Here is a 22,771-nt window from a genome sequence, read left to right as displayed (position 1 = left end):
GAAAAGCTCACATGGCCTTTTAGGCCAGGTGAGCTAAAAATGCTTTGTTTTTAGTCCTTTTTTGGCCCCTAATTCCTGCATGAATGGGGCAATAACCCCCAAACTCCATCCCAGCCTTCCTTTTGTGATTTGGAACTTTGTGGTACAATGTCAGAGAAATCCATACGCTTACACACAAGTTATTGTCCAGAAACTACAAAAATGCTTGTTTTTGGCCCCTTTTTGGCCCTTTATTTCTTAACTTTGGCACCATAACCCCCAAAATGAATCCAAACCTTCTACTTGCAGTATTAAACATTGTGGTACAATGTCTGAGCAATTAAAATACTTATACACAGTTATTATCCTGAAAGTAGAAAAATGCTTGTTTTGGACCCTTAATTCCTAAATAGTTGGGACCAACATCCCCAAAATCAATCCCAACCTTCGTGTCTTTGGACAACGCAGATGACGACATCGCACTGTTATACGATCCCAAAACTTTTTTTGCGGTCGTATAAAAACAAGAGTGCACAGCTGAAATGTCTCGCCTTCTTTACTAATCATTGATATTATGTTGATAGTCCTAAATATAAAGCTTTATTACAACTGTCACATAAACTAAACATTAACCAAGAAAATTTAACATTGACCAATGAACCATGAAAATGAGGTCAAGGTCAGACAAACCATGCCAGGCAGACATGTACAGCTAACAATTCTTCCATACAACAAATGTAGTTGACCTATTGCTTATAGGTTAAGAAAAACAGACCAAAACACAAAAACTTAACACTGATCAAATGAACCGTGAAAATGAGGTCAAGGTCAAATAAAACCTGTGCGACTGACATATAGATCATAAAATATTACCATACACCAAATATAGTTGACCTATTGCATATAGTATTAGAAAAAAAGCTTAAAACTCAAAAACCTAGCTTTGACCACTGAACCATGAAAATGAGGTCAAGGTCAGATGACACCTGCCAGCTAGACATGTACACCTTACAATCATTCTATACACCAAATATAGTAGACCTATTGCATACAGTATAAGAAAAACAGACCAAAACACAAAAACTTAACTATAACCACTGAACCATGAAAATGAGGTCAAGGTCAGATGAAACCTGCCAGTTGGACATGTACACCTTACAGTGCTTCCATACACTGAATATACTAGACCTATTGCTTATAGTATCTGAGATATGGACTTGACCACCAAAACTTAACTTTGTTTACTGATCCATGAAATGAGGTCGAGGTCAAGTGAAAACTGTCTGACGGGCATGAGGACCTTGCAAGGTACTCAAATACCAAATATAGTTATCCTTTTACTTATAATAAGAGAGAATTTAACATTATAAAAAATCTTAATTTTTTTTCAAGTAGTCACTGAACCATGAAAATGAGGTCAAGGACATTGGACATGTGACTGACAGAAACTTCGTAACATGAGGCATCCATATACAAAGTATGAAGCATCCAGGTCTTCCATCTTCTAAAATATAAAGCTTTTAAGAAGTTAGCTAACGCCACCGCCGCCGCTGCCACTATCCAAATGACGAGCTTTCAGCGACAAAAGTCGAAGGCTCAACAACCAGCCGGATACGGATATATGAAGGCATAGATAAAAAAAATGTATTACTGTGATTTTCAAAGCTTTGCAAAAATTAGCAGAACAGAACAAATTTTTAACTGCAACTCAGTATTGTTAACTATCATACCAAAAATCAACCCACTATCTAAAGGCATTTAGAAAAAAAGACTGTTTAATGGTTTGTTGTTGAATGATGGAATGAGGGACAATGGTTGAAGTGTATGGCTCGGACAACTTTGTTGCAGAGCAACAATTTATTCTAAAATATGATTAAGGAATTTAAGCAGTCATCAAACCATGAAAATAGCGGTAGGTGAAAAAAAAAACATCAGGCAGACAGTAAATTTCTGTTTACACTTTCCCTTCTGTCAGATTGTTCTGTAATCCATTATCTAAGAATTTCAAAGTAGGCAAGACAAAAATGGTAAATCATCCAAACTGAATGTTTCTAAAGTCAAACTGACTATTCTCTCCAAAATTTCATAAAACATTTCATTTTAAAATTAAATGCTTCCTTTTTTTTTAAATTTATTGGGGGTGTAAAAACATTTAAAGTACATTTTGTATAAAGCACAGAAGTGCTAGGATCTATCATCTTTTTCTTTAATTTACCTTCTGTCAGATTGTTCTGTAATCCATTATCTAAGAATTTCAAAGTAGGCAAGACAAAAATGGTAAATCATCCAAACTGAATGTTTCTAAAGTCAAACTGACTATTCTCTCCAAAATTTCATAAAACATTTCATTTTAAAATTAAATGCTTCCTTTTTTTTTTTATTTATTGGGGGTGTAAAAACATTTAAAGTACATTTTGTATAAAGCACAGAAGTGCTAGGATCTATCATCTTTTTCTTTAATTTACCTGTGCACTTTAGGGACGACATCAAAAGATCGATGTAGGATAAAAACTTAAATCAAATAGTTTGGGGGTGGGGTCAACATTGCTGCAAGTTTTGTTAATCTAAAATCGATTTTACATATATCCCTATTGGTCAACCAATTTTTCCCAAATTAAGTTAAGAGGGGGGGTGTGGGGGTCAGTGAAAAAACTATGTGAATTAAGTTTTTTATCCTTCATTGAACTTTTGATGTCGTCCCTTATTCTGGGAGCTGGTGTCATCATGAATGCTACATTTCATTTTGAAATAAAGGTTTTAATCAGAATGATGCATTATTGTTGTTAGCCAATCAAATTAATGTATCATAAAGAAACATACACATAAACATACACATAATGTAATTAAAACATTTAATAATTACATTGCATGTACATTTCATGATGATACAATATTTTGATTGGCTAACAGCAATCTTGTGTCCTTCTGAAATTAACATTCGTAACACATTGAAATGTAACATTCTCGACAAGAACACTCTTGCCAAACTGCCCTTATCAATATCATAGATAAATGGATACAGGATATGAATGATGGTAATATCAACTTAGCAGTCCTGTTGGATTTTAAGAAAGCTTTTGATGTAGTAGATCATGATATCCTCTGTAAAAAACTTGAAATTTATGGATTTGATAATACTGCTGTTTCTTTTTTTCAATCGTATTTGAATGAAAGAACTCAACAAGTACAAATTGGTAATGCTCATTCTGAAAAACTTCATATCAAGTATGGTGTACCCCAAGGCTCCATATTAGGCCCCCTTCTGTTTATATTATACATCAACGACCTTCCTATTTATATGAAAAATTGTTGCACTGATTTATATGCCGATGATTCAACCGTACATCTTTCTGGTAATTGTTATCAAACTCTTCAGTCAAAGGTACAAGAAGATTTACATGGTGTAGAGGCATGGTGCAATGATAACAATATGTTCATCAATAAAAATAAAACAAAATATATGATTATTGGAACGAAGCAAAGAGCAATGCCACATTACAATGAGAGTTGTTTAACTATTAACAATCAAGTGATACAATCTTCCACATGCGAAAGTCTTTTAGGCATTAAAATTGACCCTTCCCTCACATGGACAACCCAAATTGACTTGATCTGCTCAAAAATATCATCTAGACTATATCTACTATTAAAGATTAAAAAATTTCTAAATCTAGACTGCAGAAAATTATTCTATAATGGTTATATCTTGCCACTTATTGATTATTGTTGTATAGTGTGGAGTAGTTGTAGCAGTGAGGGTTTAAAAAGGATATTAAAATTACAAAAGAGGGCTGCTAGATTAATACTAGAAACAGACCCATTCGCTCCTTCTGCACCCTTATTCAAACACTTAAACTGGATGACAGTTGAACAGAGAATAAAATATCATAAGTTAGTGATGACATTTAAGTGTATTAATAATGATGCCCCATCATATCTTACTAACAAGTTTCATTATGTTTCAGACAGAAATCCGTACCCCTTGAGAAATGCTGTTCAAGGAAACCTCATACTCCCTAAACCAAAAACAGAATTATTCAAAAAATCTTTTATGTATTCTGGACCATTCTTGTGGAATAATTTGCCAATACCGTTAAGAAATATTACAAATATTAATTCTTTCAAATACAAAATAACAGATCATTTATTGAAATCAACCTAGCTGTATAAATAATATAAAAAACTGATCATGTCATCATGTTTATTTTTTCATCACATTTTATCAAGTTGTATTGAACATTATTATCACACTTGACTTTTTATGCTAATGTATGTATGCAATGTACTAGTATATGTTTGTGTTTTGTTTGATTTTTCATTACGAGGGCCTCAGGGAAGATTAGTTATATAGCTAACTGTGTAACCCTCTTAAAATAAAGTATTGTTGTTGTTGTTGTTGTTGTTGTTATTCATGATGACATGAGTTCCCACAATTAAGTGCACAGGTTAGTTAAAGAAAAACTTGATAGAAATCATGTTATCATGATCATAGCTTAAAAATGTAATTATAAGTATTGAATGCTTCTTTTTGTAATTTCATAGGGTTGTAAAAGCATTGAACATGCGCACATTTTTAGAATGAAGCACTTCTGCGCTTCATACAAAAAGAAGCATTCAATTCTTAAATAAAGGTTAACTTCAAAATGAAGCCAATCAAAATAATGTATTACTGTATAATGAATTATACATGTAACGAAATTATAAAATTTAATAAAATTAACACCAATATTTCATAAAGTTTTAATAAAATTATCATGTAACTCTATTGTTGACTTTGCTACATTTTCACTGAAAAATTTATCTGTACCAGAAACAAGATCATGTAAGGAGACAAAATTCTCCTTTTTAGGGTCATACTGGTCTCTTCCCAAACTAGCTAAGAACTGATGCCTACGTTTTAATCTATCTGTGATGGTTTGGAAAATCTGTGGCCACATAAGAACGTCCTTGTGTGATAGTCCCATAACGTTGTGTAAATAGTCAAAATTAGCACTAAGTTGTTTTATATCTGAAATGACAATGATTTATAATCAATGTGATAGCTCCATAATGTTTGGTACCAAACTAATAAAGAATTCAGAAATAATTGCGATTTTAATTATTGTGAAAAATGTGAGAGTTGTAAATGGAATAATTTAAACTCACATTTTGAAATATTTCATATGAATTCAACAGGATTTTTCTCCAAAATCGTAAAAATTGAAATCGCATTTAAGTCTAATACCAATCGCAATAATAAATGCATGCAATAATTTTCGAATTTACAGTATTTAAAATCTGTCTAAACAGAACCTTTGTTCCGTTTTTTTAAACGAAGAAAAGTAAGATCTCTATAGAACCCTGTTTTTCTGCATTTTTGCGCCTGTTCCAAGTCTGAAGCCTCTGGCTTTTGTTAGTGTACAAGTCTTGCATGATTTTAATTTTAGTTTCTTTTATATATAATTCTTAGTTTATTATGACGTCCATAATCACTGAACTAGTCCACATTTTTGTTTATGGGGCCAGTTGAAGCATGCCTCTGTGTGTTGGATTTTCTCACTATATTGAAGACCCATTGGTGGCCTTCACTTGTATCTGCTAATAGCTATTTGGTCAATTTTATTATATACAATTCACCATGATTTTTAGTAATTCCCTCACCTTCCAACTACCAGTACCTTATCTGTAATGTCAGTTATGTCAGTTATGTTAAATGATCATTCTATTCACTGGCGGATCTAGAAATTTTCCTAAGTGGGGGCCCACTGACTGCCTAAGGGGGGGCCCACTCCAGTCACGCTTCAGTGATTCCCTTTATAAGCAACCAAATTTTTTCCCAAAGAAGGGGGGGGGCCGGCCCCCCCCCCTAAATCTGCCTCTGCTATTTACACATTGATATCTACCATTGTATTGTAAAACTTACGTGTAAGAAGTATATTAGGACTTAACATAAACATCTTCTTCACCTCGCTCTGAGTGAAACCAAGTATATCTAATAAGTCCTCCTTGATTGCCTGTAAAAAATACAGTTTAAAACAAAGATCAAGATGCAACCAGATGCTCCGCAGGGCGCAGCTTTATACGACCGCAGAGGTTGGACCCTGAACGGTTGGGGCAAGTATGGACACAACTTTCAAGCTGGATTCAGGTCTAAATTTGGACTGTGATTAAATAGTTGACACAGCATAGGTTTCTGACACAGAATGAATGTGGTCTAATGAACTTAAAATGTTTGTTTTGCCTTTGAGCAATTTACTATGCTGTTGAATATTAATCCTCTCAAAAAAATTGAAGAAATAGCAATAACTACTCATTTAAATACATCATAAAATATTAAAATGTAAAAAAAGTGCTTATTATCACTGAATGGTAAAGATTGTTTTAATTTATCAGTTGGTAGTAAAAGTGAATATACATTGTATATTGTATAAAACAATGATTTAAGTTGATTCAACTACTATCAAGGACAAAGAAAGATCACTCCAATCAATTGAAAATTTCTTGCTATTGCACAATATTGTGCAATTAGATATTTCTTGCTATTGCCCAATACTGTGCAATTAAAAATATTTGCTATTGCACAATACTGTGCAATTGAAAATATTTGCTATTGCACAATACTGTGCAATTGAAGATTTCTTGCTATTGCTCATTACTGTGTAATTGAAAATTTCTTGCTATTGCACAATACTGTGCAATTTAAGATTTCTTGCTATTGCTGAATACTCTGCAATTGAAAATTTCTTGCTATTGCACAATACTTAATATAATAATTTTGGATCCTGATTTGGACCAACTTGAAAACTGGGCCCATAATCAACAATCTAAGTACATGTTTAGATTCAGCATATCAAAGAAGCCCAAGAATTCATTTTTTGTTAAAATCAAGCTAAGTTTAATTTTGGACCCTTTGGACCTTTATGTTGACCAATTTGAAAACGAGACCATAAATTAAGAATCTACATACACAGTTAGAATCGGCATATCAAAGAACCCCAATTATTCAATTTTTGATGAAATCAAACAAAGTTTAATTTTGGACCGCGATTTGGACCAACTTGAAAACTGGGCCAATAATCAAAAATGTAAGTACATTTTTAGATTCAGCATATCAAAGAACCCCAAGAATTCAATTTTTGTCAAAATCAAACAAAGTTTAATTTTGGACCCTTTGGACCTTAATGTAGACCAATTTGAAAACGGGACCAAAAATTAAGAATCTACATACACAGTTAGATTCGGCATATCAAAGAACCCCAATTATTCAATTTTTGATGAAATCAAACAAAGTTTAATTTTGGACCCTTTGGGTCCCTTATTCCTAAACTCCCAAAATCAATCCCAACCTTCCTTTTGTGGTCATAAACCTTGTGTTTAAATTGCATTGATTTTTATTTTCTTATACTAAAGTTATTGTGCGAAAACCAAGAATAATGCTTATTTGGGCCCTTTTTTGGCCCCTAATTTCTAAACTGTTGGAACCCACAACTCCCAAAATCAATCCCAACCTTCCTTTTGTGGTCATAAACCTTGTGTCAAAACGACGACGACGACGCCAACGTGATAGCAATATACGATGAAAAATTAAAATTTTTGCGGTCGTATAAAAACAAATATATACTATTTTTTTAAGCTAAGAAAATGACAAACTAAGTAAGCTTTTTAATTGCAGATCAATTATACCCTGGTATAAAGAATTATAATTTAATCTGGTTCAATTTACAAGTGAAAACTTTTGACAATAATGAGCTTGAAGATTTGTTCAGACATCAGTCTATTATTGAAGACTATACGTTGCTCTCTATATGCCATTTAGTTGGTTTTATTCTTGGGTTGCTTTCTTATTGACATATATACCCCCCCCCCCCCCCCCCCTTTTTTTTATTTTCTTGATAATTAACACTGTACCTGTACTCTGAATCTTTTCTGTGTAATCAACTTAGGACACTTAGTCATTGACTGTCGCACCTCACTACCTGAAATGGAACACATACTCATTATTTACATACATATATAGTATTCATTTTTTTGGTGGATATCAATATTTGTGAATTGGAATAAAAATTTAATTTTCTTGTATGTGTATACTGTCAATTTATTCATTTTAGTGGCAACAAATTTTCATGGATTGAGGAAAACTTGCATATTTATGGATATTCAAATTCTTGGTTTTGGAAAAGTTTGCATATTCATGGCTATTCAAATTCTTGATTTTGGAAAAGTTTGCATATTCATGGATATTCAAATTCTTGGTTTTGGAAAAGTTTGCATATTCATGGCTATTCAAATTCTTGGTTTTGGAAAAGTTTGCATATTCATGGATATTCAAATTCTTGGTTTTGGAAAAGTTTGCATATTCATGGCTATTCAAATTCTTGGTTTTGGAAAAGTTTGCATATTCATGGATATTCAAATTCTTGGTTTTGGAAAAGTTTGCATATTCATAAAATTGAGAAAGGAAATGGTGAATATGTCAAAGCGACAACCACCCGACCATAGAGCAAACAACAGCCGAAGGCAACCAATGGGTCTTCAATGTAGCGAGAATTCCCGCACCCGTAGGTGTCCTACAGCTGGCCCCTAAAATATGCATAATAGTACAGTGATAATGGACGTCATACTAAACTCCGAATTATACACAAGAAACTAAAAATTAAAATCATACAAGACTAACAAAGGCCAGAGGCTCCTGACTTGGGACAGGCGCAAAATTGCGGCGGGGTTAAACATGTTTATTAGATTTCAACCCTCCCCCTATACCTCTAGCCAATGTAGAAAAGTAAAAGAATAACAATACGCACATTAAAATTCAGTTCAAGAGAAGTCCGAGTCTGATGTCAAAAGATGTAACAAAAGAAAATAAATAAAATGACAATAATACATAAATAACAACAGACTACTAGCAGTTAACTGACATGCCAGCTCCAGACCTCAATTAAACTGATTGAAAGATTATGTCTTCATCATATGAATATCAGGTACAATCCCTCCCGTTAGGGGTTTAGTATCATACTATCATAAAATATATGAGAAGAACATAACCCGTGTCATGCCAACAACTGTTTTTTTAGAAATAAATGTGTTTAGTTCCGATGCAAAGACCCTATCAGTGAATCAATGTTAAAGCCAAAATATGCAATCTTTAATGACCTGACAACAGTATCGTAACTATATCCCCTTTTAATAAGTCTATTTAAAGGTTTTGTTAGTTTCTGAGGAGAATACTGACATTTTTGTGCTTTATAAAGAATATTTCCATAAAATTTTGGATGTGAAATACCTGAACGTATAAGATAAGATGTCATGGCTATTCAAATTCTTGGTTTTGGAAAAGTTTGCATATTCATGGTTATTCAAATTCTTGGTTTTGGAAAAGTTTGCATATTCATTGCTATTCAAATTCTTGGTTTTGGAAAAGTTTGCATACATTCCTTTGTATTTCTTTGAACGTTTAAATTGGTGGTTCTCCTGTTCCCACAAAATCCATGAAAATTGGTATCCATGAATATCAATGAATCCACAGTATTTGATTCCAAAAGAAGTGTAATGACATTAGCCTATAAAACAACTACATTAGTTTGAACATTTTAAATCATAGTTACTTTTACCAAAAAAATCCATTAAAATGAGTACCTCATGATTAATTATGAATCCACAGTAAAAGAAAACACTTCATAGCAAAAACAGTCTATAAATGTGTTTCATAAATGTTTTTCATTTCTTGTTCTTGAAATTTTTACAAGAATGCATGTGATGGATAGTATAGGCAGACAAAAAGACACTAAATATTTGTTCCTACCTGAAAGTTTAAACTGTTTTTGATAGAATCCTAACTGGCCATCCAGCTGTTCTACGGTCAGTGATAAAGCCTTTGAATTTCTTGTAACTATTGAGGCGATATTAACTTTAGAAAATCTCTTTGAACGAAGATAATTTATTCTAACCTAGAAAAAAAAATTGAGTAAATTTATACATGTAAAAAAGTTAGTTGCCATCTGTCACAATTGTTTTTTATTTAATATTATTAGCCTAAGGATGTACTTAGGCGAGGTTTAGGAATTTGTGTCAAATGTTCTGCATCCTTGGTTTTTTTCCTTCAATACAGATATGACAGGGTCAAATATTTTGCCCCATAACCATGATAACACCCATGTTTCTTTTCATATATTTCTTCAATGGCTCATAAAAGGTCATTTTACCAAAATTTCAGCAGATTCTTGATTTCTTTTCTTATGATTTGAGACCCAATCAATACTTATATGCAAATAAAAGGTAAAAGTCCAAGTCAGCATTTTCCCGCCATTTTTTAAAACTCAAATATCTTGAAAAGAGCTCCATAACCTTTCAATATTTTAAGCTTATTTTGTTCCATAGCTAATGCACTTCCGACTTATATTACCAATTCAAATTTAACCAGGTGCTCCGCATGGGTCGAACCCTAAATGGTTGGGGCAAATTTGGTCACAATATTCAAGCTTGATACTGTCTGAATTTGAATTGTGATCGAATTTTTGACATGATAAAGGTTTTTGTCACAAAATAAATGTGGTCAAAGATCAAATGAAGATCTAACAAATCTATTGCACAATACTGTGCTATTGAAGATTTCTTCTTGAAACTTTTCAAAATTTGAAATTTGAAAAATTTTGAAAAAAAAAGGAATCCTTTAAAAAAATTGTAAACAGAAATCCCCCCCAACTTATTGAAACCCCCTTTAACCCTTAAACTCAATCCCATTCTTTCCATTTGTAGTATTGAACCTTGTAGTACTGTTTCAGAGTGATCCATACACTTAAACACAAGTTATTGTTTGGAAACTAGAAACATGCTTCTTTTTGGCCATTTTTTGTCCCCTAATTGCTATGTATACACATTTTGGGCAATTAATCCAAAACTTAATCCCAGCCTTCCCTTTGTTATATGGAACATTGTAGTATCATTTTAGAGAGATCCATGCAATGACACACAAGTTATTGTCTGGAAACTAGAAAAATGCTTGTTTTTGGCCCCTTTTGGTCCTCAATTCCTAAACTTTGGACCCATAACCCCATAAATGAATCCAAACCGTCTACTTGTGGTTTTAAACATTGTGGTACAATTTCAGAGCAATTGTAATACTTATACACAAGTTATTATCCTTAAACTAGAAAAATGTTTGTTTTGGGCCCTTGTAGGGCCCCTACTTTCTAAAGGGTTGGGACCATCATCCCCAAAATCGATCCCAACCTTCCTTTTGTGGTATTGAACCTTCTGAAAAAGTTTCATAACGATCTATTCCCTTAAACTAAAGTTATTGTCCGGAAACCAACAGACGACATCATACCATTATAGGATCTCAAAATTTTTTAAAACACATCAACAAATCAACATACATCTATCCTTGTACAGCATATTACATTGAGTGTGTAGGTACATTTGTATTAGGTAACGAAAATATCTTTGACTAGCTTGCTTGTTAGCTGAACTGAGTAGTCATTAATTAGTATACTGCCTTCCTTTAAGAATAGACTAATTCTACAGATAACCGATCTGGACTAGAGTAGACTACTCTAAAAGAAGGGTAGTATACCTTACCTGGTTCATGGTTCAGCTAGCAAGCAAACTAGTGAAAGATATTACCTTTACCTACCAACTCACTGTATTTTGCTGTAAATGTACCTTTAAGTCTGTTATTTCAGCTTTAAACAAGAAAGGATTTTTGGTAATGACCCTACAGAGGTCAGCATCAGCCACACCGATCTCTTTTAAGAAAAGTAACATTGGCTGCACGTCGTTTTCATAATTCAGTTGAACCAGCATATCTGCAGCCCCTTGTTTTTCTATCTCTGCCAAGCTGACACCAAGCATGACAAGATTTGACAACACCAATGATTCTTTCACAAGTGGAGCTAAATGGTAAATTGGTTCATATATTTTCTTTTGTCCTCTAGGAATACTGGGAAAATCCAAATCTACAGATCTATCTTGCATAGGATGTTGATCCTGAACTGAAATTATTTTATTTTCCTGATCCATATCATTCCTCTGTCCTCTATCCTCAGTAGATATTGAATATTCACTTGTATTGATGATCAGATCATGTTGATCCTGAATTGAAATTAGTGTATTTTCCCGATCCATATCATTCCTCTGTCCTCCATCCTCAGTAGATATTGAATATTCATTTGTACTAGTGGTCAGAACACTTTGACCTTGATGTTCTTTATGAATTGTTGACCTTGAAAGGTTTGAATCGAGGTCTTCACTTCCAGTTTGCGTCAATTGATCTGTAATTACATTTTCTGTATCACACATATTAATTATAGTTTGGTTTGTTGTTACATCATCTGTGTTATCATGGTGATTAGTTAAATATTGACCTGGTTTCTTAATGTCTATCGTCATACCAGAGATATGATTATCTTTTGGTATAGTGAATACACCAACTTCACCATTTTCATTTTCTGAAAACATCATATTTTAAATTAGAATTAGAATGAGTCCATAGTGCATGGATTCCCCACTTGCACTATCATTTACTATGTTCATTGGACAGTGAAATTGGGGTCAAAACTATTATTTGGCATTAAAAATAGAAAGACCATATCATAAGGAACATAATGTGTACTAAGCTTCAAGTTGATTGGATTTCAACTTCATCAAAAAATACCTTGAATAAAAACTTGAAGACTGACAGACAGATGGACAAATGGATGGATGCACAGACGGAAAAACATATTGCCCCAAAAGGAGGCATAACAAGGGAAACTGCGAGCTACTGCTCACTGATGATACCCCCGCCGCAAGTGGATAATATTAATAGTGTAAAAATATGCAAGTGTTCGGTAAACAGGAAGTTGTCGAGTGATGAATCTGAAAACGCATCACACGGTATAGCTGACTTATAAAAATCCTGAAACCAAATTTCAGAAATCCTTGTATTGTAGTTCCTGAGAAAAATGTGACGAAAATTTTCAACTTGGTTATCATGTGTAAAATCATACAAGTGTTCGGTAAACAGGAAGTTGTCGAGTGATGAATCTGAAAACGCATCACACGGTATAGCTGACTTATATAAATCCTGAAACCAAATTTCAGAAATCCTTGTATTGTAGTTCCTGAGAAAAATGTGACGAAAATTTTCAACTTGGCTATCATGTGTAAAATCAGACAAGTGTTCGGTAAACAGGAAGTTGTCAAGTGATGAATCTGAAAACGCATCACACGGTATGGCTGACATATATAAATGTTGATACCAAATTACAGAAAGGGTGGATGTGTAGTTCCTGAGAAAAATGTGACGAAAGTTTCATGGGACGGAGTGACTGACTGACGGACGGACTGATGGACGGATGGACTGATGGACGGACGGACTGACAGACAGAGGTAAAACAGTATACCCCCCCTTTTATAAAGCGGGGGTATAAAAAGAAAGAATTACTAGTATTCAAGTTCATGTTTATCCATTTCAGGTGTGTACCATTTATATAATCATGATAATGCAAGTCATTGGAAATTATTTAATCCCTTCATTTCATTCATGATATTTTAGGCCTCGGTTATTTTATACATTTTCATGATCTTTAGACAAATTTTAGACGTTTTTTTCACAGATTTTATGTGGCTTCTATACAAACGTTCACCCATTTTGAAGTAAGTAAATGTTTGCTCCCTATTCATGATTATTGTTCCTGAACTACCTGGGTTTTTCAGAGTACCACTTGTAATATCCTCAGCCTTGACATTACTTGACATTGACCTCACACATGTGTGTCTATGGCAACAATACAGTGGGACATTACTTTGACCTCTCTGCAATATACCACGGTACAAACATGCCACAATTCTCTTTGACAACATTTCACCTGTAATGAATAAAGGAAATATAAATTAAATTATTTATCTAATATCTCTTTCACATATTCCCAGTTTGCATTCTCAATTTTATTGAAGAAACAACTTCCCATTTAAACTGAAAATGTGACTTCACTTATTTCAATCAAACTGAGTAAGTGTAGTTATCTTTTTTTAAACAGCTTGTTCTAATATCTAGTTAATACCAGGCCTTAAAAGTTTTCAAGCTGCACATGTTTGACTGTACTCAGAATAGTTTTCGAGGTGTAAATACAGCCATTTTTGTCCATTTGTTGTGATGACCCTTAACAGTAAACAAGTTGCAATTGCCCAAAACCAAGACAAAGTGGGGAAGTCGAACATTTAAATAAGCCTTGAAAGATTCAAGCCCTCTAGTCCTATAAATAATGAAGTCTTGAAAGGTTATTTTATTTTTTTGCTTTGACACCCTAAAAAAATATACCTTTCATGACGTCATAATTATTTGGACTACAAGCCCTGTTTATCGTGTTTATTAGCTTTTGCAGTGTGTCGGCCGCAATAATTTCTGATTACTTAACCTAACACTGAGCCAATAGTCGATTCATAGACCATTTTCCACCCCTGACATTCCTAAGATTAAAATATAAAAGGGGGTCTCATTGGGGGGTTCTGACAGATCCCTGATCCTGCTTACTGTTTTGTCAGATTCCTGTATCCCGCTTACACTATGTACATAAGCAATTCTCCTTTTTTGTAATTTCCCATGTCACGCTAGACTTCATTTACCATTTTCACGACACAATAATCTAATAATTTATATTGACTTTCATGTGTCACACTTACAAAAAAATCAGCAATCCTGTGTCACTCTTAGACAGGTTGGGGACATAATCCCTCATTTTGGTAATCACTTGGTAGTGCTAAAAAACAAAATTTTCTTAACCAAGTCTTTTTCTTAAATTGACACATATATAAATTCATGAAAAAGCAGCAAATTTTTCAAAAGATTAATCCACCTGTCTGATTTACTGAGAAGTTACAAGCCTATGAAAACTTAGAAAAATTGATAATTTTCAAGGCTTCTAACTTTTTAAAAGACCCATTATAAAACTATAGTTCTCTGAAAGAAGTACTAGTTGTTCCATTTTCTATAAATGTTTACCATTTTAACAGGTCTAAGTAAAAAGGCCCATTTTAAGAAATGTTTGTCTTTAGCACTATCAAATGATTACTCAAATGAAGGATAGTTACTCATTTAGCATAGGCGGATCCTGGGGGTCCCGGTGGGGGTCCCGGTGGGGGCCTGGTGGGGGCCCTGGCCCCCCCTTTCATGGGAAAAATTTGGTTGATTATATAGGGAATTATGAAGCATGACTGGAGCGGGCCCCCCCCCCCCCCCCCTTAGGTCAGTCAGCGGGCCCCCCCCCCCCTTAGGAAAAGTTCTGGATCCGCCACTGTTTAGGGAATACATTGTAGTTTCCCAATTGGCAAGTTTTCCCCATCCTGTAAGACCCCATTGAGACCCACATCAAAGATATGTTCATAATGAAACTTCTTTAACATTTTTTAATATTTTTAAACGCATAGTATATTTGTACATGATGTATGCCAGTATCAGGGGTTAAAAAATCCACTAGCCCGACGTCCGGGACTACAGCATTGAGGCCTCGGGCAACCAAAACTTGTAACCCAATATGCCCGACGGACTAGTAACAAAAAAATCTTGGCGTTTCCAAAATAGAAAGTGGAAACTCCCCTCATCACTATTATATCTTAGCCAATCAGATTCGACTACGTCATCCGGGATTCCCAGAATTTGAACTGATTTTGTAAAGGTTTTAAAATAGAACAAATAACTCGGGGATGGATCCCGTACTTACAATATCGATTTGGGGGTATTGTACATTGATTATGCAACCAGAGAAATATAATGTAACCTGATTGTACCTCCTTCTGAATAATTTATTGCAATATAAATGTGAATCCCTTTTGACAGCAGAAACCTGAATTTTGTCAGATATAAATTTATAACATGTGCACATGTTACGGACGCCATTTTATTTTTGTTGACATACTGTGAAGCTGAGACTACTGTTACAGGAGGGGCGTAAAAAGGGGGGGGGTATCTGCACGGAAGAACGCGAATCAAAATTGCCATTTTACGTTCATCGAACAATTAAAAATTTCTTGCACGTTGATCTTTTTACCGATTTCACGAAACACGGTGAATAACGAACCTTTTTCACGGCTGCACGTGAAATAAAAATGGAAAAACACGTTGCACGAAAATAACCTTTTACCACCCTCTTATAGTAGTCTCAGTGTGAAGCCTCCAGAACCAAGACCCTGTAAACATTAACAGTCTTCAGAAAACTTAAACTTGATGCAATAATATTTCATCAATCATGATTATCTTCATTTATATTCAAATTAATTCGATTTTTGAAGTAATAAAATTTATAACAAATACAATTTCAGTTTAGAGACTGTGCTCAGTTTGTTATCTATTTATAGCCCACAATTAGCTTACCTAATAAATACATTTAAATATGTGGATATTCGTATATGTACTTCGTTTATAAAACAATTATAAAAGACACAAACTTGGAAGGTGATATTTATTCATATAAATATTTGAGGTCATTTGATTTATTTAAATAAATAGAACTTTAAAAGTTTAACTGAAAACAAATATGAGCATTACATACAACCAGCTGGTAATTCTTTTACACAAACGTGATGATGTATCTGATAAAAATCACTCCAATCCTCTTTTATATAACCATGTATAGCTGTGGTCAAGACTTGTTCCATCTCGGGATTTGGTCAACTCATTATTACAGAATATTCAATTATCGATTAATTGAATATATCTGCTAATGGGATATTTTTTTGCTGACATAAGTTTTGGGTATCCAATTTGCAAAGATCTACTGTACAACGGATAAAAATTGTTAAGTTTATAGAATTCATTGTATATTGCAGTAAACTCTGAATTTGTAAGGCATACTCGGGCTAGCAGGTAAATTTTGTTGGGCTAGTAGTTCTTCCAACAGGGCTAGTAAAATCCTGCTACCAATTAGCCGTGGGCTAGTGAGCTATAACAAAATTTCTTAACCCCTGAGTATGGTCTTTTAAAACAACATATTTTTTTTGTATGAAATGCACTGTTGTCAACACTGGCACTGTGTTCATGGTTGTTTACTACAGACCAATGACCACCAATCTACATACTTATGCATGTTTACAATAATATTTGAATATATGAAGGATTTGGGTTTTATAACTTCTTGAAGCATGTCATAAAAATTTTATTAAAAATGTATAGGTCTACTTCAAAAGATCAACAATCTTCTTTCAAACTACTCTGTTACGTAAATATGTCAATTACCTGATTTTCTCTCTCAGCATGTTGATCTAAAATAAAGGGGGATAATTTTAAAAGGTCAATATTTAGCTCAACATAAAATAAAGGGAAATAACTCAACTGGTCAATATGTAGAACAAGTTTGTATAGGAACTAAAGACAAAGTTAAAAGGTGGAATGTTTGTAGTAGAGCGGCTTTGTTGTATTTAAATTTGTTCTGAATTTTAACTGTATGATTCAGCTAAATGGCAGTGCATGTATAAATATTGCCTTATATATTTAATTTTAGTAGTCTAGAATCAGCACTTCTTTTTTTCATATTGGTATGTACAGAGCTTATCTAAAAGAACTAGACACTAAAAACAGAATGGCTTCATCAAAAGCAGCTAGCAAATTGAAAGTTATAGTATTCCTAGGAACAGTTAGAGAAAATCGAGTTGGATTACGTGTGGCAAAATTTATGCAGAAACAGCTTGAAAAAAGAAACTATGAGGTTGAAATGTTTGGTATGTATAGCAGTTTTTATATTTTTTACAGCACTTGAATTTTGCTTTGAACTGTGAACTTATACAGATATGATCTTTATAATGCTTGTTATTTAAGATCACATTGGTTAAAGGGCCAAATACAATTTGGTGTTTTTTATCTGTTGTAAACTTCACCATAAAGGCATTTGTTTTTTAAACTTAATACAAAATAAACAAAAACTTTGTTCAGTATATTTTAAAAGAATTATATATGCTTAAACATGTTGAAGAAATGGCCACCATTGCATCTACAAATATAAAACTATAACAAAAAGTTCAATAAATACATTATAAACTAGATATATATAGAGCTGTAATACATAATGCTATCTAATGTTCAATGACTATAACCATTCATGCAATTGATGGACTTAAAAATAAAAAATAAAAATAAATCATAAGGATGCACTGACAAGGTCTGAGCCTTACCCTAAACAGATACTATAAGTTATATGGTTCACTTCTAACCCCAACATTGCCCTATAGATCCATAGAGTTAGTAAAATCCTAGGGGGTGGAGTTGAAGCCCAAATCGCCTATTGATTTTGCTCACCTTCTTTAGTTACTCATAAAAATATAAAATTAGACAACCTTATAAAAGCAGTGGAAATTTTACCTAATATAAAAAAATTTAAATGATGCTTTATCATGTTTATATATATATAAATACTGTACCTTTGGAAGTTTGAACACATGTTTTATCTCATTTCAGATCCATTGGAGATGAAATTTCCTCTTTTGCAAAAGCCAGTACATTTCTACGGACCAGAAAGAACAGGAGCTCCTCAATGGCTTCTGGATGCAGAGAAGAAGGTCAAGGCTGCTGATGCTTTCGTCATAGTATCTGGGGAATACAACCACTCCATACCCCCAGCATTGTCTAATATGTTAGATCATTTTCCTGGATCAATATTTTCTTATAAACCCAGTGCAATAGTGTGTTATTCTCCAGGTATGTACACATTGTGTATTGGAAGAATGGTAGTGGGGGTACCTTTGTGACGACTATCTTACCAAATGGTGTATGACGTTAAAAAAATCAACTGATTTTGACGAATCATGTCAATTTTTTTCCATAAATGACGGTAACAATAATTATTTGAGACCTCTGACAAATCACAATTAGGGTATTTTGACTTATCATGGTGAAATTTACTCTAACAGTAGCTGCAAATGATTGTTTGAGGCCTGACAGAAAAAGGCATTTCTACCATCTATTGTATACGTTAAATTCAGAAATTGTTGCAAAGTTTTTATTAATGTAAATGATGGGACTAGGGAGCATCACCATAATTAAGAACTTGCATTCTAATATCTTATTCATATATCTGTATGCAGATTTTCAGAAATCATAATAACCAATCTTGCTTTATTGTCCTTCAAAAATCTCAATAATAAATACACACACCTGTCCTAAGTCAGGAATCTGATGTACAGTAGTTGTCGTTTGTTTATGTAATTTATACGTGTTTCTCGTTTCTCGTTTTTTTAATTTTATATAGATTAGACCGTTGGTTTTCCCGTTTGAATGGTTTTACACTAGTAATTTTGGGCCCCTTATAGCTTGTTGTTCGGTGTGAGCCTAGGCTCCGTGTTGAAGGCCGTACATTGACCTATAATGGTTTACTTTTTTTAAATTGTTAATTGGATGGAGAGTTGTCTCATTGGCACTTACACAACATCTTCCTATATCTATACACAATAATTTCAAAATTAAGCTACCTTCACCAATAATTTTGGCTGTCACAAAATAGCCAATAGAAAGTGGTGTTAAAAACCAAATCAGTCAATCAACTTATTTAAGATGCAATGCATCTCACTACATGTAGTTAAATGTTCAAAATAAAACAAGTAAATATTCTAGACACTTTGATTGCTCTTGCACAAATGTATTACCAATTTATGTACTCCTGACCTTCAACCATAGAATTGATGATAAAAGACATCCAATCAAAAATGGAGTTACATATTATATTGTATTTGAATATATTAAGGTAGTTCCTGTTATTCTTTTTTTATGTATAATTGCTGTAAATTTTAAGCTGAGTATCTCCCTTGGAAGATATTGGAATCTGAGTCCCAAGATACTTATAGAGCTAAACATTGTTAGATAGAAGAGTACAGGACACCAGTCAATGTACATTTTATGCTGTATTTTTTCAGGTATTTATGGAGGGATGAGGGCTGCAATGGCATTGAGACCACTACTCAGTGAAATGGGAACATTATCTGTATCAAATATATTTGGGATTCCAGAAGTTCACAAAGCCCTGGACGAGGAAGGTGTCCCGAAAAATGACCATATGGAGAAGGGCGCAGGCAAACTTCTGGACCAATTAGACTGGTATACAACGGCCATGAAAAATCATAGGAACACTGCTGGAGTGCCTCAATAAACTGTCGTCTGCTATAATAGGACTTAGTCAAAATTTTTATATGAATTGTTGTTGTTATGATTTAAAGTTGAAGTTTACCTTTTTATTACTGTTTCTTTGTATTATTTAAATAATATTTGCAGTGCAATGTGTTTAATTTTCAAAATCTGGTTACTGTAAACTAACTGATTTTTTCACTGATACTTTATTTCAAATTTAAATGATATTGTTCAATGAGGATAGATTTACTAAGTTTTACATATTTAATCATGATGATTTATCTTCATGTTGTTTTATACTCAGTTTTGTTAATCATAAAATAAAATCACTAGCGAAAAAGGGGTTTGTATACAGGTCTCATAGTTATAGGGCTTGAAATAAATGCTAGCATACTGGCAAAACTGCTATCTGAAACTTTCAAGATCTTAAGCTTTGCTTGTTACAGAAATATTACAAATGTAGTTTGATTGTACACCAATTTTGAATAGAAGAAACAAAAATGATTATTTCATGTATTTTAAAACAGTATTATTTGCTATAATTTATTTTTGCAGATCTTATGCTGTACAATTTTTATGCTTTTCTTTTGCTTTTGCTATGCAAAGCGTTATTTAAATATTTCATTATTGTTAAGATCTACATTTGAACCTACTATAGAGGTCACCTTTGTGAAAGGAGATAACCCTCTTCATTTCCTGCTGTGGTAATCCATCATTTTGAACCTCAATTCAAAGGTCACTTTTAAGGAGGGTCTCTGGTTCCAATGGTAACCTTTATATGAAGGTTTGACTTTGCATGGAAACAAGTGTACTAAGCATAATATATATGTTAACTGTCATTAACATGTTTGTTAATGCCAGGGGAGATAATCGAGAAAAAATATTTTGATCTTGTTAATTATTTTTTTATTTAAGAAATGTTATATTAGTAATACCGGATAACAGTGGGACAAGCTAAAAGAATTCTGTATCATTTACTAAAAAAATTAACATGAACAATTGATTTATTCAACTTTGGTAAATGATGTGCGTTAACATTAAATCTGTCATAATCAATATTCCAGTATGTTAATGAACAAAAAATAGTTTGTTATTGGCTGAAGTCAAATTTGATTATTTTCTGAGAAAAGACAAAAATGTTGCATACCAAACTTCCAAGAGACATTTGTAATGTTTTACTCTATTCCATGAGTGATTGTTATGACTGAATTGCCTTGTGTGTATAGACGTATTTACACTTGTATGCAAATTTGTCCGCCATTACTTAAAATCACACAGGTTCCCGTAAACTTTGACATCATAATTTTAAAATATTTGACGTCACAATTTAAAAGTGATTGTTGCTTGATGTCAAAAGGTTATTTGGAGGCTATCTAAGGTCATTTGGAGACAAAATTCAGCTAAATACCAAAAGTGTAAATACGTTTATTGTAAAATAAGATTTTTTTTAAATAGTAAATTCCAACTGAGTGTATATTTAACAATATTGAATGCTTGCTTGTTGTGCTTTTAATGTACAGATATTTCAGTGTAAACTAACATATCTCAGGATTATTTTTTGAGTGGAATGAAATGTCTTGACATATTTTTCAGTGATGAGGCAATGTTTGATATTGTTTAACCTTTATGATACTTTTTTATAGATAAATGTTTTCAATGAAATAAAAATTTGAAAATGATACCTGAATCAAATGTGTAATGTGATGGTTTCAGAACAGTTTACCACCAACCTACATTTGATTTGCATCATTAACTTCATAACATAATGAAATTGATCATTTATTTACAAATATATATCACCACAATTGATGTTAGTTTCTAGAATCAAAAAGTAACGCAAAAAACCATTTTAAACTTAGTTTTGATTAGATCTCAGTTCTTTTTCTCCCATCATTGCCCATATGTATAATCTTTTGCCAGTTTAATAATTTTTTAGTTTGGTTAGATCTGATTTTTTTATAATTATGGTTTTTGGAAATATAATGTGCTCAGTGATTAGATTCATCAAGGGTATCTTATCTCTGGTGATAGATACTCAGTTTACAATTATTATTATATATGCTGTTTATTTTGAAATTTTTGCACTTTTTTTCTATGTTTTACAAAAAATATGATTGAATGCATATCAGATTATTAGAACTCCCATATTAAATTCCAATTGCAACATTTGTATAGTATTTACACAGTAGGTTCTAAATCTTTAAATCAATTTCAATTGTATTCTATATATCAACATTTGCATGTTAAATGCACACACAAATTTCTGAATTTACAGTATATATTTCATGATATTTTAGTTTCTTTTTTTTTATATATACTTTTTACTTTTTGTATGCTTACCTTTAGATGTAGTTTTATTTGAATAATGTATTTCCGTTTCAACTAACAATGTCATGACAGTTTAGCTATGTGTTCATTTTCTATACATTAAAATAATCCAATCGTAATTGTAGTTTTGCGTTTTTTTATATAGATTTCATGTTTGAATGGTGCTACACTAGTCAGTTTGGGCCCTTTATGGCTTGCTGTTCAGTGTAAGCCTGTGCTCCCCGATGAAGACCGTACTTTGACCTATAAATCTGCATAAACAGGACCCAAACCAGTTTGATGTAGAAATATTTATTGACATATTCATTCTTTCATTAAAATACATATAAGGTGTGTATAGAATTATGAAAATTTCATCTTCATATTTTTCCGATTCATCTGTTATAGTTTTGTTTAATAATT

General features: G+C 32.9%; 2 protein-coding genes across 3 annotated transcripts; one reads left to right on the top strand and one right to left on the bottom strand.

Moving 5' to 3' along the window:
* Positions 1 to 4,707: 4,707 nt before the first annotated feature.
* On the bottom strand, positions 4,708 to 17,207 carry LOC139498252 (transcription termination factor 3, mitochondrial-like). Its single transcript, XM_071286620.1, has 7 exons — positions 17,165 to 17,207; positions 13,638 to 13,802; positions 11,617 to 12,401; positions 9,758 to 9,902; positions 7,867 to 7,934; positions 5,882 to 5,972; positions 4,708 to 4,987 (listed from the first exon to the last, which is right to left on the bottom strand). The coding sequence occupies exons 2-7, from the start codon at positions 13,795 to 13,797 to the stop codon at positions 4,710 to 4,712; spliced, it is 1,527 nt and encodes a 508-aa protein (XP_071142721.1). The 5' UTR covers positions 13,798 to 13,802; positions 17,165 to 17,207; the 3' UTR covers positions 4,708 to 4,709.
* A 42-nt stretch (positions 17,208 to 17,249) lies between these two features.
* LOC139498253 (FMN-dependent NADPH-azoreductase-like) lies at positions 17,250 to 22,488 on the top strand. Of its 2 annotated transcripts, XM_071286622.1 has the most exons (4): positions 17,250 to 17,312; positions 17,474 to 17,646; positions 18,380 to 18,619; positions 19,831 to 22,488. In XM_071286622.1, the coding sequence occupies exons 2-4, from the start codon at positions 17,508 to 17,510 to the stop codon at positions 20,061 to 20,063; spliced, it is 612 nt and encodes a 203-aa protein (XP_071142723.1). In that variant the 5' UTR covers positions 17,250 to 17,312; positions 17,474 to 17,507; the 3' UTR covers positions 20,064 to 22,488. The 2 variants fall into 2 exon arrangements, with proteins under 2 accessions (XP_071142723.1, XP_071142722.1); XM_071286621.1 differs by lacking the exon at positions 17,250 to 17,312 and having other exon boundaries at positions 17,345 to 17,646; positions 19,831 to 20,203.
* The last annotated feature ends 283 nt before the right edge of the window (positions 22,489 to 22,771 follow it).

This window comes from Mytilus edulis, chromosome 12 (assembly GCF_963676685.1).
Source record: "Mytilus edulis chromosome 12, xbMytEdul2.2, whole genome shotgun sequence".
NCBI classification, from domain to species: domain Eukaryota; kingdom Metazoa; phylum Mollusca; class Bivalvia; order Mytilida; family Mytilidae; genus Mytilus; species Mytilus edulis.
This window is presented reverse-complemented; position numbering and strand designations above follow the sequence as displayed.